The sequence below is a fragment of the Protopterus annectens genome, chromosome 4.part1 (assembly GCF_019279795.1).
Source record: "Protopterus annectens isolate FY-2018-M chromosome 4.part1, PAN1.0, whole genome shotgun sequence".
NCBI lineage: Eukaryota > Metazoa > Chordata > Ceratodontiformes > Protopteridae > Protopterus > Protopterus annectens.
Window position 1 is genome coordinate 563316289 of NC_056734.1, and position 16097 is coordinate 563332385.

The 16097-nt window shown below is 43.9% G+C and overlaps 1 protein-coding gene across 1 annotated transcript in view; it reads right to left on the bottom strand.

Moving 5' to 3' along the window:
• The window catches only part of LOC122801252 (eukaryotic translation initiation factor 4 gamma 1-like), a 2968223-nt gene that overhangs the window by 1936184 nt on the left and 1015942 nt on the right, over nt 1–16097 (bottom strand). The window contains exon 10 of the mRNA XM_044070804.1: nt 12964–13734. Coding sequence (XP_043926739.1) covers nt 12964–13734 — 771 coding nt within the window. The remainder of the gene's footprint in view (nt 1–12963; nt 13735–16097) is intronic.

The window sequence follows — 16097 nt, forward strand, 5'->3', positions numbered from 1 at the left end:
ACAGCATTGGTCTAGCTAAGAATGGGCAAGACCAATAACATCCTCTTACTACTGTATAATACATTCCCAAAAAACATTCATAAGTGCCTAACCTGCAGTAACAGGTGGAGAAATCACAGAAATGCTAATATCTCCAAGGAAGACAACAGCTCTAGCAGTGATTACTTCAGGCTTATCCATTATGATGCATTAAAGATCTGCCACCTATTTCACTTGCACTCATCCAGACAAGTGAAATATACAATTGCTGGTACCAACTTCAGTCTCAATGCTTTATCCACCAGAGTATGAACATGTTCCTTGGGTACCTGCGTGACGAGCTCAGGGAGTTAACAAAAGTAGTCGGCACCCCCTGCTGACCTGAAATGACGTGCCTTCCTACTAGCTTTCTGCAACTGCATCTTCAGGTTTGACTTTACCCCATCTTTTCAACTGTTTTCAGAGTTCATACTCAGCTCACATTCTCTTCATATTGTCAGCATTTTTCCCCTTGGGAGTTTTCTTAAATGACACCCCTTTAATTGTGTTAGTCCAGCAGCCCAAGTATTACAAGACCCCAAGTAAAAAAATGTACTAGGTATGGAAATCAAGTAGATTATCTACTACAAGTAGTCTAGCTATTAAAGATCTGCAGTCATTAGATTGAGATATTTTCATAAACACACAATGCTAGAGAATTCAGGACAGCATCAATTAGGGTTAACTACCCCAGAGTCTCCAACATTTTAGCATGATTAAGTCCACGGAGGAGAAATAATTTTTATATAACTAAAGTGGGGAAAGATGATTAAACAGGATACAAAGCTTACCAATAAAAAGGAACTGGACAAGGTGGCACAAAAAAAGTACAGTTTTGTACCTACCATAAATGTAGATGTTCGAAGATCCACATTGCTGCAGTCCTTACATATGGGGTAGTCTGCTGTCCTCGGTCAGCCCGAATATCAAAGTATTAGGCTGACGTCGGTCAAGGCGCTTAAGACTGACATCAGGACATCAGGGTACAAATGCGCATGACCGACGTCATATCCTCAGTCTTTTCTTGCCCCAGATGTCAGAAGACCCTAAAAAGAAAGGTCAAAACCAAAAGACAGCAAAAAACAACCAACCACCCTTGCACTAATCATACGTACAATATATACAATATCCACAATATTCACAACCCAAACCACACAACCGCCTCTAACTACAGAGGGGAAGGAGGGAGGGATTGACTGCAGCAATGTGGATCTTCGAACATCTACATTTATGGTAGGTACAAAACTGTACTATGTTCTTCATCTCACATTGCTGCAGTCCTTACATATGGGTAGAATCCCAAAGCAGAGGTAAGGGAGGATGGCAAAACTATAAAGCATTAGGAGCTGCCAAAATGCCCTGTAAAATTGCAGTGGCAAAACCAGCCCTAGATTTAGAGTAAAGTGGAAAGTGGTAATGCTTAGAGAAAGTATGCACTGAACTCCAAGTAGCTGCCTCCAAAATATCTTTAGTTGCCACCCCTTAAAAAGCTGTAGAAGTGGCAGTAGCCCTAGTGGAATGAGGCCTAATCCCAGCTGGAATCTCCTTACCATGATGGGAATAACAGAAAGCAATACAAAACCCAATCCACTTAGAAATAGTTTGTTTTGACACAGGCTTGCCCTGAGAACCCAAAGCAAATGAAACAAATAACTGCTGAGACTGCCTGAACCCTTTAGTTCTGCTCAAATAATATCGCAACTGCCTGTGTATATCCAAAGTGTGCAAAATCTTTTCCCTTTATTTTGGGGTTTGCATAAAAGTAGGCAAATGAATAGTTTGGTTTAAAGCCACACTAGAAACCACTTTAGGCATAAAGGAAGGATTAGTACGCAAAGATACCCTATCCTTATGGAAAATTAAGAAAGGCTCAACCGCCATAAGGGCCTGTAATTCAGAAACCCTTCTCGCAGAGGTAATGGCCAACAAAAAAGCAGTCTTCCATGATAAATATTTAAACTTGACAGTAGCTGCAGGCTCAAAAGGTTGTAGAGTGAGTTTCTCCAACACAAAATTGAGATCCCAAGCAGGAGTAGGAAGCTCTACGTGGGGGTCTTATATTCTTTGCCCCTCTAAGGAATTGCTTAATCAAAGGATGAGAAAACAATGGTGGGTCACAGTCATAGTGAGCAGAAATTGCTGCAGCATGAACCTTAATAGAAGAGAAGGACAAACCTTTGTCCAGTAACTCAGTAAGATATTGAAGAGCCACACTTAAATTAGGCTTAGAAACATCAAATTCGTTTGCTGTACTCCAAAATAAAAATCTCTTCCATTTATCTGCGCACACTTTCCTTGTACTAGGCCTTCTGGCCTCCAAAATAACATTCAAAACTTGCTGTGGAAGCAGAGACCCTCCAGGGTTTAAAACAGAATATGCCAGGCTGTTAGATGTAGAGAGTGAAGTTTGACATTGAGTAAATGACTGTTCTCCTGAGACAGCAGGTGTGGAATCGAAGGCAAAGGCCATGGAGGCTCCCGTACCAGACTTCTCAGTAATGGGTACCAGTGCTGTCGAGGCCAATCTGGAGCTATTAAAATCATCTTTGGCTTGTCCTGTCTGACCTTCAGGAGTACCTTTGGGAGGAGAGGCAGAGGTGGAAAGGCATACACATGAAGATTGCTCCAATTGAATGAAAGAGCATCCACTTTCCAAGCTGTGGGATGAAACCTTTTGTGCAAAACTTTGGCAGCTGGTAGTTTAGTGGAGAAGCGAACAGATCTATGTCTGGAGTTCCCCATAACACTGTCAATTTCTGAAATACATGAGGATCCAATTTCCACTTGTGGGGATCCATAATTTGTCTGCTCAACACATCTGCTAAGGAGTTCTGTGCTCCCGGCAGAAACCTTGCCTGAAGATTCAGCTGTAAACTGAGAGCAGTCTCCCACAAAATCATTGCTTGTCTGCATAGAGGATAAGAATGCGCCCCTTGCTTGTTGATGTACCACATGACACTTGTGTTGTCTGTTAGAACCAACACCTGCCCTGGAAGAAGTAAATCCTTGAAAGCTATTAATGCAAATTGGACTGCTAACATCTCCTTCAAGTTGATATGTAGATGTTGAAGTCTGGCAGGCCACGTGTCTTGTACCCACTTTCCATTTAGATGAGCTCCCCAAGCTTTGTCTGAGGCATCTGTCGTTAGAATCTGACTCGCCTCTGGTCGGGTCACAGAGAGTCCCTTGTTTAGGTGACATTCCTGAGCCCACCACAAAAACTCCTTTTGAATGCAAGGTATTATCTGAATGACAGTGTCCATATCTTGGCAGTGCTGTGTCCATACATTTTTGAGATACCATTGTAGCTTCCTCATATGCAGTTTGGCATTGGGAAGCACCAGAATACAAGATGCCATGAACCCCAAGGCTTGAAGGACTGTCCTTACAGTCAGCCTGGACTGACGAGACAATTGATGGAAGTAAAGAGAAAGATTCTTTTGTTTGTCCGGGGTCAAAAAGGCCATCTGGGATGCTGTATTCAGTCTCACACCCAGAAAGCACATGTCCTGAGAGGGTACTAGACTGGACTTTATTTCGTTCACAGAATACCCCAGGCATCTTAGCACTGCTATCACATACTGTAAATGATGAAGTTCGTCCTTTTCTTGGGCCAGAATCAGGCAATCGTCCAAATAAGGATAGATCTGTATTCCTCTTAGCCTGAAGAAAGCTATCACTGGAGCCAGAACTTTCGTGAACACTCTGGGCGCAGTAGATAAGCCAAAGGGCAATGCAGAGAACTGATAATGAGAAGTCCCAGCCCGAAAACGCAGATACTTCCTGCAACTGAGCCTGATAGGAACATGAAGGTAAGCCTCCTTGAGATCCAGAGTCACCATCCAGTGATCTTTGCCCAGCAGAGGTAAAAGCTGTTGTAACATCAACATTTTGAACTTGGGAATGTCCAGATATGTGTTGAGGATAGATAAATCCAAAATTGGTCTCCACGTGTTCCCCTTCTTTGGTACAAGGAACAGGCGAGAATAAAATCCTAGGCCCACTTCTGGTAGAGGGACCGGTTGTATGGCCCCTATTTGAAGTAGCAGAGAAATTTGTTTGTGAGCCTCTAGTCTTTGCTGAGGAGGAACGTCTGGCATGCCTTTGAAAGGAGGCAAGGTATGGAAATAAAACTTGTAACCTTGGTGTATGATATCCAATACCCATCTGTCTTGAGTAATCAAACTCCAATTTTCCTTGAAGAGTGCCAACCTTCCTCCCAAAGGTGCTGCCAGGCAAGAAGGATCTGGCAGCTGAAAAGGTAGGTCATTGGGCCTGTTTACGAAAGGACTGGCCCCTGCCCTCACCCGAAGACTGTGCAGGTGAACTCCCCGTTCTAGGTCTGAAGGAACTCTGAGCTCTGCCCCTACCACGTCTAGATCTAACCCTAGACTGAGAATCGTAAGAAGGATACGTCCACCCCTTAGCAGGCCAATTCCTACTAAACTTCGGAGGCTGAACTTGCAAAAAATCTTTAACAGCCTGCATAGACTTAGCCTTGTCTTCCATTTTCTTCAAGACTGACTCCACAGGTGAACCAAACACATCAGACTGTAAAGGAGCATCCAAAATCCTTGTCTTAACATGGTCAGATAAATTCTGATCCCTCAGCCAGGCGTGCCTGCGAAGAACTGAACCAGTGGCAGCCACCCTAGACGAGGCCTGTACAGCATCAAAACCACATTGTAAAGAATGCTTACCCACCTGTTCAGAGACATGCACCAAATCTTGTAATTCTTTACACTCAATGCCTTCCGCCAGAGCATCTACCTTAGACTTCAATTGAGAAAGAAGATAGTTTTGATATTTCAACATGTGAAACTGGCAATTCAAAGCCCTCATAGCTAAGGTGGAAGAAGTATAGACTTTCTTTCCCCATCTATCCAAAGCTCTGGCCTCTATCTGGAGGAACCGGATTTTTTACAACAGAGGCCTTGACACCCTTAGGTCCCTGACTAACAGTTTCTGGGTCCGCCCTAGGACTCTTATAAAGATATTTATGAGCCTCAGGCACCCTGTAATACCTATCCGGTTTAACAGGAGCAGGAGGCAAAGAATCAGGATTAAGTGAAGCCTCTGCAAACACATCTTCCACAACATCCAGAACAGGGGGTATTAGCCAAGGGCCTATGCTGGGGTAAAAGCAAAAATTCCCTAAGCCTTTTCCTGGAATCAGAGAAGTCCTGACTTTCCCACTTAAAATGTTCCCTCATGGAATGAAGAGTCTCTGAAAAAGAAAAATCCTCTGGAGGAGAAGCAGAAGGAGTCGAATCATCTGCATCAGAATCAGAATAAGGAGAGTACTCCTGCAAGTCTTCAGCCGAAGACTCAAACATCCGAAGCCTGCTCAAAACTCCCCAACTCTGGTTCCACCCTAGGCCTCTTATCAGGAGGGGGCAAAGAACCTCTAATCAAAGTAATTAAATCTTCTGCCATTTTAAGCATGTGCTTCTTGGGCACAGATCCTGTTGAACTAGGAGTGACACCAACAGAAGCTAAACCTGGCCTGCCTCTGGGAGAAGCCTTGGAAACAGGAGAGGGCCTAACCACCCTAGGAAGGGAGGGGAGCACAATAACCTGAGAAGCCCCTTCAGCCTGACCTGCCTCCTGAGAGGCCACATCCTGCAATATCAAAGTCTCCCCCTGGGACACCAGAGAAGCCTCCGGCGGAACCACCGGTTCCACTGACGCCTCTAAAGAACCGGCGTCCGGTACGGACGACTCTTCTTGCCTGGGTTTAGCTGCTTTGTCTTTGCGCTTCTTCGAAGAAGCGGGTGTCGGAGAATCCGACTGCATATTATAATTGCACCGCTTCCCGAAGACCAACCTAGCACAATCTAACCTTCGCTTAATAGTGCGCTTATTGAACCTAGCACAAAAGCGACACCCAACAACGTCGTGCTCAGGCCCCAAACAAGGAATACACAAAGTATAATAATCCCTATGCGGTATCTGCTTCCCACAAGAAATACAGTTATTCACTTTTTCTGACATCCGGTAAACCACTGAGGCAAGAAAAAACTAAAATATTCCCCAACGGGGTACTTAGCCAACTTTGACTTGGTCTGAAAAGTACAGTTTTGTACCTACCATAAATGTAGATGTTCGAAGAACCACACTGCTGCAGTCCTTACACTTGGGTAGTCCGCTGTCCTCGGTCGGCCCGAATATCAAAGTATAAGGCTGACGTCGGTCAGGGCGCATTTGACTGATGTCAGGACGTCAGGGTACAAATGCGCATGACCGACGTCATATCCTCAGTCTTTTCTTGCCCCAGATGTCAGAAGACCCTAAAAAGAAAGGTCAAAACCAAAAGACAGCAAACAACCAACCAACCACCCTTGCACTAACTATATGTACAATAAATACAATATACACAATATGTACAACCCAACCCACACAACCACCTCTAACTACAGAGGGGAAGGAGGGAGGGTAAATTGACTGCAGCAATGTGGATCTTCAACATCTACATTTATGGTAGGTACAAAACTGTACTATGTTCTTCATCTCACATTGCTGCAGTCCTTACACTTGGGTAGAATCCCAAAGCAGAGGTAAGGAGGATGGCTAACTACAAGGAAGCAGGAGCCGCCAAAATGCCCTGCAAAACAGCAGTGGCAAAACCAGCCCTGGACTTAGAGTAAAGTGGCAGGTGATAATGCCTAGAGAAAGTATGCACAGAACTCCAAGTAGCTGCCTCCAAAATATCCTTGGTTGCCACTCCCTCAAAAGCTGTTGAAGTGGCAGTAGCCCTAGTGGAATGAGGCCTAATCCCAGCTGGAATCTCCTTGCCATGATGGGAATAACAGAAAGCAATGCAAAACCCAATGCACTTAGAAATAGTTTGTTTTGACACAGGCTTGCCCTGAGAACTCAAAGCAAAAGAAACAAACAACTGCTGAGACTGCCTGAACCCTTTAGTTCTGTCCAAATAATAACGCAACTGCCTGTGAACATCTAAAGTGTGCAAAATCTTTTCCCCTTTATTTTGGGGATTTGCATAAAAAGTAGGCAAATGAATAGTTTGGTTTAAAGCCACACTAGAAACCACCTTAGGCATAAAGGAAGGATTAGTACGTAATGATACCCTATCCTTATGGAAAATCAAGAAAGGCTCAACCGCCATAAGGGCCTGTAATTCAGAAACCCTTCTTGCAGTGGCAATGGCCAACAAAAAAGCAGTCTTCCATGATAAATATTTCAACTCAGCAGTAGCTGCAGGCTCAAAAGGTTGTAGAGTGAGTTTCTCAAACACAAAATTGAGATCCCAAGCAGGAGTAGGAGCTCTTCGTGGGGGTCTTATATTCTTTGCCCCTCTAAGAAATTGCTTGAACAAAGGATGAGAAAACAATGGTGGGTCGCAATCATAGTGAGCTGAAATTGCTGCAGCATGAACTTTAATAGAAGAGAAAGACAAACCTTTGTCTAGTAACTCAGTAAGATATTGAAGAGCCACACACAAATTAGGCTCAGAAACATCAAAATCATTTGCTGCACTCCAAAATAAAAATCTCTTCCATTTGTCTGCGTACACTTTCCTTGTACTAGGCCTTCTAGCTTCCAAAATAACATTCAAAACTTGCTGAGGAAGTGGAGGCCCACTATGGTTCAAAACAGAATATGCCAGGCTGTTAGGTGCAGAGAGTGAAGCTTGACATTTAGCAAATGGCTGTCCTCCTGACAACAGGTGTGGAATCAAGGCAAAGGCCATGGAGGCTTCCGTACCAGACTTCTCAGTAATGGGTACCAGTGCTGTCGAGGCCAATCCGAGCTATTAAAATCATCCTTGGCTTGTCCTGTCTGACCTTTAGAAGTACCTTTGGGAGGAGAGGCAGAGGTGGAAAGGCATACACATGGAGATTGCTCCAATTGAAAGAAAGAGCATCCACTCTCCAAGCTGTGGGATGAAACCTTTTGTGCAAAACCTTGGCAGCTGATGGTTTAGTGGAGAAGCGAACAGATCTATGTCTGGAGTTCCCCATGACACTGTCAATTTCTGAAATACATGAGGATCCAAATTCCACTCGTGGGGATCCATAATTGCCTGCTCAACACATCTGCTAAGGAGTTCTGTGCTCCTGGCAGAAACCTTGCCTGAAGATTGAGCTGTAAACTGAGAGCAGTCTCCCACAAAATCATTGCTTGCCTGCATAGAGGATAAGAATGTTCCCCCTTGCTTGTTGATGTACCACATGACAGTTGTGTTGTCTGTTAGAATCAACACCTGTCCTGGAAGAAGTAATTCCTTGAAAGCTATTAATGCAAACTGGACTGCTAACATCTCCTTCATGTTGATATGTAGATGTTGTAGTCTGACAGGCCACTTGTTTTGTATCCACTTTCCATTTAGATGAGCTCCCAAGCTTTGTCTGAGGCATCTGTCGTTAAAATCTGACTCGCCTCTGGCCGGGTCACAGAGTCCCTTGTTTAGGTGACATTCCTGAGCCCACCACAAAAATTCCTTTTGAATGTCAAGGTATTATTTGAATGACAGTGTCCAGATCCTGGCAGTGCTGTGTCCATACATTTTTGAGATACCATTGTAGCTTCCTCATATGCAGTTTGGCATTGGGAAGCACCAGAATACAAGATGCCATGAACCCTAAGGCTTGAAGGACTGTCCTTGCAGTCAGCCCGGACTGATGAGATAGTTGATGGAAGTAAAGGGATAGACTCTTGTTTGTCCAGGGTTAAAAAGGCCATCTGGGATGCTGTATTCAGTCTCACACCCAGAAAGCACATGTCTTGAGAGGGTACTAGACTGGACTTTATTTCGTTCACAGAATACCCTAGGCATCTTAGCACTGCTATCACATATTCCAAATGATGAAGAAGCTCTTCCCTTCCTTGAGCCAGAATTAGGCAGTCATCCAAATAAGGATAGATCTGTATTCCTTTTAGTCTGAAGAAAGCGATCACTGGAGCCAGAACTTTCGTGAACACTCTGGGCGCAGTAGATAAGCCAAAGGGCAATGCAGAGAACTGATAGTGAGAAGTCCCAGCCCGAAAACGCAGATACTTTCTGCAACTTAGTCTGATAGGAACATGAAGGTAAGCCTCCTTGAGATCCAAAGTTACCATCCAATGATCTTTGCCCAGCAGAGGTAAAAGCTGCTGCAACGTCAACATTTTGAACTTGGGAATGTCCAGATAAGTGTTGAGGATAGATAAATCCAAAATTGGTCTCCACGTGTTCCCCTTCTTTGGTACTAGGAACAGGCGAGAATAAAATCCTAGGCCCACTTCTGGCAGAGGGACCGGCTGTATGGCCCCAAGTTGGAGCAACAGAGAAACCTGTTTGTGAGCCTCTATTCTTTGTTGAGGAGGAACGTCTGGCATGCCTTTGAAAGGAGGCAAGGTATGGAAATAAAACCTGTAGCCGTGGTGTATGATATCCAATACCCATCTGTCCTGGGTAATTAAACTCCAATTTTCTTTGAAAAGTGCCAAACTTCCTCCCAAAGGTGCTGCCAGACGAGCAGGCTCTGGCAGCTGAAAAGGTAGGTCATTGGGTCTGCTTACGAAAGGACTGACCCCTGCCCTCACCCGAAGCCTGGTGCAGGAGAGCTCCCTGTTCTAGGCCTGAAAGAGCCCTGAGCTCTGCCCTTACCACGTCTAGATCTACCCCTAGACTGGGAATCATAAGAAGGATACGTCCACCCTTTAGTAGGCCAATTTTTACTAAACTTTGGAGGCTGGACCTGCAAAAAATCTTTAACAGTCTGCATAGACTTAGCCTCGTCTTCCATTTTCTTTAAAACTGTCTCAACAGGAGGACCAAACAACACGTCAGATTGTAAAGGAGCATCTAAAATCCTTGTTTTAACATGTTCAGACAAATTCTGATCCCTCAGCCAGGCGTGCCTGCGAAGAACTGACCCAGTGGCAACCACCCTAGACGAGGCCTGTACAGCATCAAAACCACATTGCAAAGAATGCTTACCCACCTGTTCAGAAACATGCACTAAATCTTGCAACTCTTTACAATCAATACCTACTGCCAGAGCATCAACCTTAGACTTCAATTGTGAAAGGAGATAGTTTTGGTATTTCAACATGTGAAACTGGCAATTCAGAGCCCTCATAGCAAGAGTGGAAATAGTATAGACTTTCTTTCCCCATCTATCCAAGGCCCTAGCCTCCTTGTCTGCAGGAACCGGATTTTTAACAACAGAAGCCTTAACACTTTTAGGCCCCTGGCTAACAGTTTCTGGGTCTGCCCTAGGACTCTTAAAAAGATACTTATGAGCTTCAGGCACCCTGTAATACCTATCCGGCTTAACAGGAGCAGGAGGCAAAGAATCAGGATTAAGAGAAGCCTCTGTAAAAACATCTTCCACTACATCCAAAACAGGAGGTATAGCCAAAGGCCTATGCTGGGGCAAAAACAGAAATTCCCTAAGCCTTTTCCTGGAATCAGAGAAGTCCTGACCTTCCCATTTAAAATGCTCCCTCATGGAATGAAGAGTTTCTGAAAAAGAAAAATCCTCAGGAGGAGTAGCAGAAGGAGTAGAATCATCCACATCAGAATCAGAATAAGGAGAGTACTCCTGTAAGTCTTCAGCCGAAGACTCTGAAACATCTGAAGCCTGCTCAAAACCCCCCAGCTCAGGCTCCACCCTAGGTCTCTTATCAGGAGGGGGCATAGAACCCCTAATCAAAGTAATCAAATCTTCTGCCATTTTAAGCATATGCTTCTTGGGTACAGTACCTGAAGAGCTAGGGGTAACACCAACTGAAGCTAAACCTGGCCTGCCCCTGGGAGAAGCCTTTGAAACAGAAGGAGAGGGCCTAGCCACCTTAGGAAGGGAGGGGAGTATAGTAACCTGAGAAGCCCCCTCAGCCTGACTTGTCTCCTTGAGAGGCCACATCTTGCAATAATAAGGTCTCACCCTGGGAACACAAAGAAACCTCCGGTGGAGCCACCGGCTCCACCGACACCTAAAGAACCGGCGTCCGGTACAGGCGGTTCTTCTAGCCTAGGCTTAACTGCCTTGTCCTTGTGCTTCTTCGAAGAAGCAGGCGTCGGAGCATCCGACGGCATTTTATAGTTGCACCGCTTCCCAAAGACTAACCTTGCACAATCCAACCTTCTCTTTATAGTGCGTTTATTAAATCTAGCACAAGAGCGACAGCCAACAACGTCGTGCTCAGGCCCTAAGCAAGGAATACACAAAGTATGATAATCTCTATGCGGTATCTGTTTCCCACAAGAAATGCAATTATTGACTTTTTCTGACATCCGGTAAATGACTGAGGCAAGAAAAAACTAAAATATTCCCCAACGGGGTACTTAGCCAACTTTGAACTCGGTCTGAAACTTCTAAATCGAAAAATCTCAGAACGCCAACCGGCACTTGCAATGCTGCTTCTGCATCGGACCATGCAGCAAAAAAGACTGAGGATATGACGTCGGTCATGCGCATTTGTACCCTGACGTCCGTCAAATGCGCCCTGACCGACGTCAGCCTTATACTTTGATATTCGGGCCGACCGAGGACAGCGGACTACCCAAGTGTAAGGACTGCAGCAATGTGAGATGAAGAACATCTCCGAATTCGAAAAATTTCAGAACGCCGAACGGCACTTGCAACGCTGCTTCTGCATCGGACCATGCGGCAAAAAAGACTGAGGATATGACGTCGGTCATGCGCATTTGTACCCTGACGTCCTGATGTCAGTCTTAAGCGCCTTGACCGACGTCAGCCTAATACTTTGATATTCGGGCCGACCGAGGACAGCGGACTACCCCATATGTAAGGACTGCAGCAATGTGAGATGAAGAACATCAGTCCTTTACTTTCACGCAATGTTTGTGACTTCTCATCAGCATATATTATACAAGTGGACACCAAATTAGAAAAGCCTTTTGAGGGTTTATTTCCCAACATAAGCTTAATCTAAAAAATGGTGTAGAATCAAACTTAAGGGTTTGGTTAATCGGATGATAATCAGCCATGACCTTTAAGAGCTGTCATTTCCTCACCCAAACTAGTTGACTCTTCCTGGTCTATACAGGAGTAAAAGTGGAGGCCAACCACACACAAGCTTAAAGATTACAGACTAAAAAATCCTAGTGATAAACTTCATGAAAGGCCAACACTAAAAATATCCAGTCATCCCCTCCATCTTCATCATCTCATTTTAATGCCAGCCAATGATAATTTGCATCAACTGCAAAACAAAATATGCTACTGGAAGCGACAGACAAAATTTAATATGATAAACCAATGCAAGTAACAGAATTTATCCTTATAAAATACATCGAGAGGAGCACTATTCATAACAAATGTACAACCAATTGCAATTTTCATTGCTTGATTATTGAAATATTTATAGAAAACTCAGAAGAGTTTCTCCTCATATGAAAGATCTGAGAAATAATGCATATAGCATGTGCCCAGCCTGATAAGCGGCTTACATAGTATTAAGTTTACAAAAACTAAAAGAAATACTTTACTGGGAACCTCCCCTTTAAGGCTTGAAACTCGTGAACGCTATTTTTAAGAAGTTTGTGCTAACCAGCCACTCATTTCCAATATCCAACTATTTTTAAAAGCAGGAATTCAGGTTAATAAAGTCTGCTTGAATACTGATTGGCTCACTAACTAGAAAACAAATGTATAGTGCAACAGCGTCTATCACCTAGAATTCTTTTTCAGAGCTGCTTGTGGTTCTAGAGCCTTAAATTTGAAATCTCTGCTTTAGCTTACCCAGTGGGTGTGAAGTACTAAAAATTCTTTCAGAAAATGAACAGCAAAAGTATCGTACCACTGCAAGGATACTTAAACTTCAGTAGCAAAGCAGTAGGCTCCAAATCCATGAACAAATCCATGAACATTTGTTTCTACTATGACTTAATATTATCAAAAGGTTGAGGATACAGGCCACAACACCAGTGCAAAACTCCAGAATTTTTACAGACGCAAACAGATTCAATACCTTGCATAGGAGGTTCACTGCTTGGAGCAGTAACTGCTACAGCTGTCACTACAACAGAAAGCTGAGTCTCCTCTTGTAATGGAGCTTCCAAGGTTTCTACAACTTTTGTATCTGAACATGTAGACTCTACAGCCTCTGCTCGAACTTCCTCAGGCTCAGCAATGGGATTGATATCACTCTCCAAATCATCTCCCTGCCCCTCAGGCTCAAAATGTGCCACAGTTCCTACGTTAACTGGAGTTAGCTCTTCAGGCTCTGATATAGGACACTCCATAGTTTCAGTCTGGAAGACAGCTTCATGGACACATACTTCCATTTTAAGTTCAGATAAAACTGGCTCTTCAGGTAATATTTCAGACTCTACCTGGGTATGCAATACTGATTCACTCATTTCCGGCAAAGAACCAGTTAAAGATTCTCCACCTGTAACTTCTTGATTTGCTGATATTTGCAACTCTAATTCTGATGCAGCCGTATAAGGTACTTTTGAAGATACTAACTCCTCTACAATTTCTGATGGAACATCGGCTACAAGTTCTACTGAGTCTGAAACCAATAAAGAAGCATCTTCTAATGAGGATACAGTGGCTGTAGAAATAGTGTTCACAATGCCAGAGTCCAGAAGTGCAGGAACTTTATCGGACAAATCTGGCTTAGTGTCAACTTCTGAAATAATGTAGTCCTCCTCCAATGAAGCAAGTGGCAGAGTAACCGGTAATGCTGGTATTTCATGTTCTTTAGGTAACACAAGCGTGGGCTTCGGTCTGTCATCTGGAGAGAGAGAAACATTGCAGTCAGTAAACTTTATACTCAATAGTGTTTAACAGTAAATGAAACAATGAAAAATCTAACAGTCAGGCACATTCTAATCAAGCATCCAAAAAGGATAAAATACAGTGAGTGAACTCTAAAGCAATGGCTTATCGGATGCAACTTCTTGAAACCATCAATTCTCATCTGTGCTTTAACACTTACTGAAATCTGTATTTTCCCACCTCAACTTTCATCAAAACTCTTACTTCCATACTTAACAGAATGTTGAATTTGGTTGGTATCTGTACAGTGAAAAGTGATCACTGAAGACACAAAATCCTTACCTTCCTTATACCACAATTCATTGATCTGTTGTCTCCAGACAGAGAAACCTAATACGCAAAGGCAAACTGTTTAAAGTACAGTTGTATACACTTACCATAAATGTAGATGTTAGAGTGTATTGACTGATGCAGTCATCACCTGTGGGTTATCCCTGCTGTGGTAGCCCTCAGCAGGCCCAAACACCAGAGTCCATGTTTTTCTACGTCAGCTGCTGTCGTCTGTAGTCTGTCAGGTTGTTAGTGCTATAAACCATGGCACACAATGCCACTACATCATTGTTCTTGCCCTAACCCGTGAGAAGCGCAATGAAAAGTGGTAAAGTGGTCCAGGTGGCTAAAAGCCACCATGTGAAGCTTATGTCCCCCTAAAGAGAGGATACAAGGGGGGAAAAAGGGAGGGAAACCAGGACTGCAACAGTCAATACACTTGAACATCTACATTTATGGCAAGTGTACACAACTGTACTATGTTTGTTTCACTGTTGCAGTTATCATACTTGGGTTGATTCCCAAAGCTGAGGAACGGGTGGAGGCAGTCAAGAAAAGTTGAGGCTGGCTAGTATGCCCTGCATGACTGCGGTTGCAAAGCCTGCCATGGATTTTGAAAAGAGAGGCAGGTGGGTAATGCTTGCTGAAGGTATGAACAGAACTCCATGTTGCAGCTTCCTGGATGTCCCTGGTGGGGACCCCTCTGAGAAAGGCTGTAGATGTTGAAACTGCCCTAAGAAGAATGTGTCCTGACCCCCTGTGGGGGTGGTTTCCCATGGTGTTTAAAAGAGAAATGGATGCAGTGTGCTATCCATTTGGAGAGGATTTGTTTTGCTATGACTTTGCCCTCTGCCCCTGGTGCAAAACTGACTAGTGACAGTTCAGATATTCTGAAGGGCTTAGTCCTATTCAAGGTAGAATCTGAGCAGTCTGTGCATGTCTAGAGTGCAGGATCCTTTCCCCCTTATTTTGAGGATCAGGGAAAAAAGTGGGCAAATGTATAGATTGGTTGAAAGCCACACTGGACAACACTAAGCATAAACGTATGGCGAGTCCTGAGGGAGACCCAGTCAGCATGAAAAATAAGGTTCCACAGCTTTAAGTGCTTGCAGCTCAGACACTTCTAGATGAAGGGATGGCCAGAAAAGTACAGTTGTGTACACTTACCATAAATGTAGATGTTAGAGTGTATTCACTTGGTGCAGTCATTACATTTGGGTAATCTGTTGGCAGGTTGCCCTCAGTCGGCCTGATTAACAAAGTCTTGGGTCCTGCGTCGGTTGCTGTCCCTTCTTCCATGACGTCAGGGGTATAAAACATGCAGCAGATGTCATTACTTCAGTTTTTCTTGCCCCAGATGCCAGGTGCTCCCCCCCCAAATGGGAAGCAAATAAAATTAAAAAAACACAAAAATATACCTTCAACCAAAAGCAAATACACCAAAAAGAAAGTAGAGGTATAGTCGGAGAAAAACAGGGGGCCGGGAGGGTAACCAGGACTGCAACAGTGAATACACCAACATCTACATTTATGGTAAGTGTACACAACTGTACCATGTTCTTCGCATTTCATTGCTGCAGTCATTACATTTGGGTAGATTCCCAAAGCTATGGTTGGAAGGAGAAATTTATACAGCATTAGGACCAGTTATAAGGCCCTGCAAGACAATGGTAAAGACAGCTCTGGATTTAGTGAAAATTGGTAAATGATCATGCTTGGTGAAAGTATGTACAGAACTCCAGGTAGCAGCTTCTAGAATATCCCTGGTAGGAACACCTCTGAGAAAGGCTGCAGAGGTAGATGCAGCCCTGGTGGAGTGAGATCTGATCCCCTGGGGGGATATGTTTTCCATGGTACTTAGAGCAGAAATGAATGCAATGGCTTTATCCATTTAGAAATGGTTTTGAAATAGCCTTCCCCTCTGCCCCAGCAGCAAATACTACTAGTAATTGTTCAGATGTTCTTCGAAATTTAGTTCTATCCAAGTAGAATCTAAGTTGTCTGTGCATGTCCAAGGAATGCAGAATCCGTTCCCCTTTGTTCTGTGGA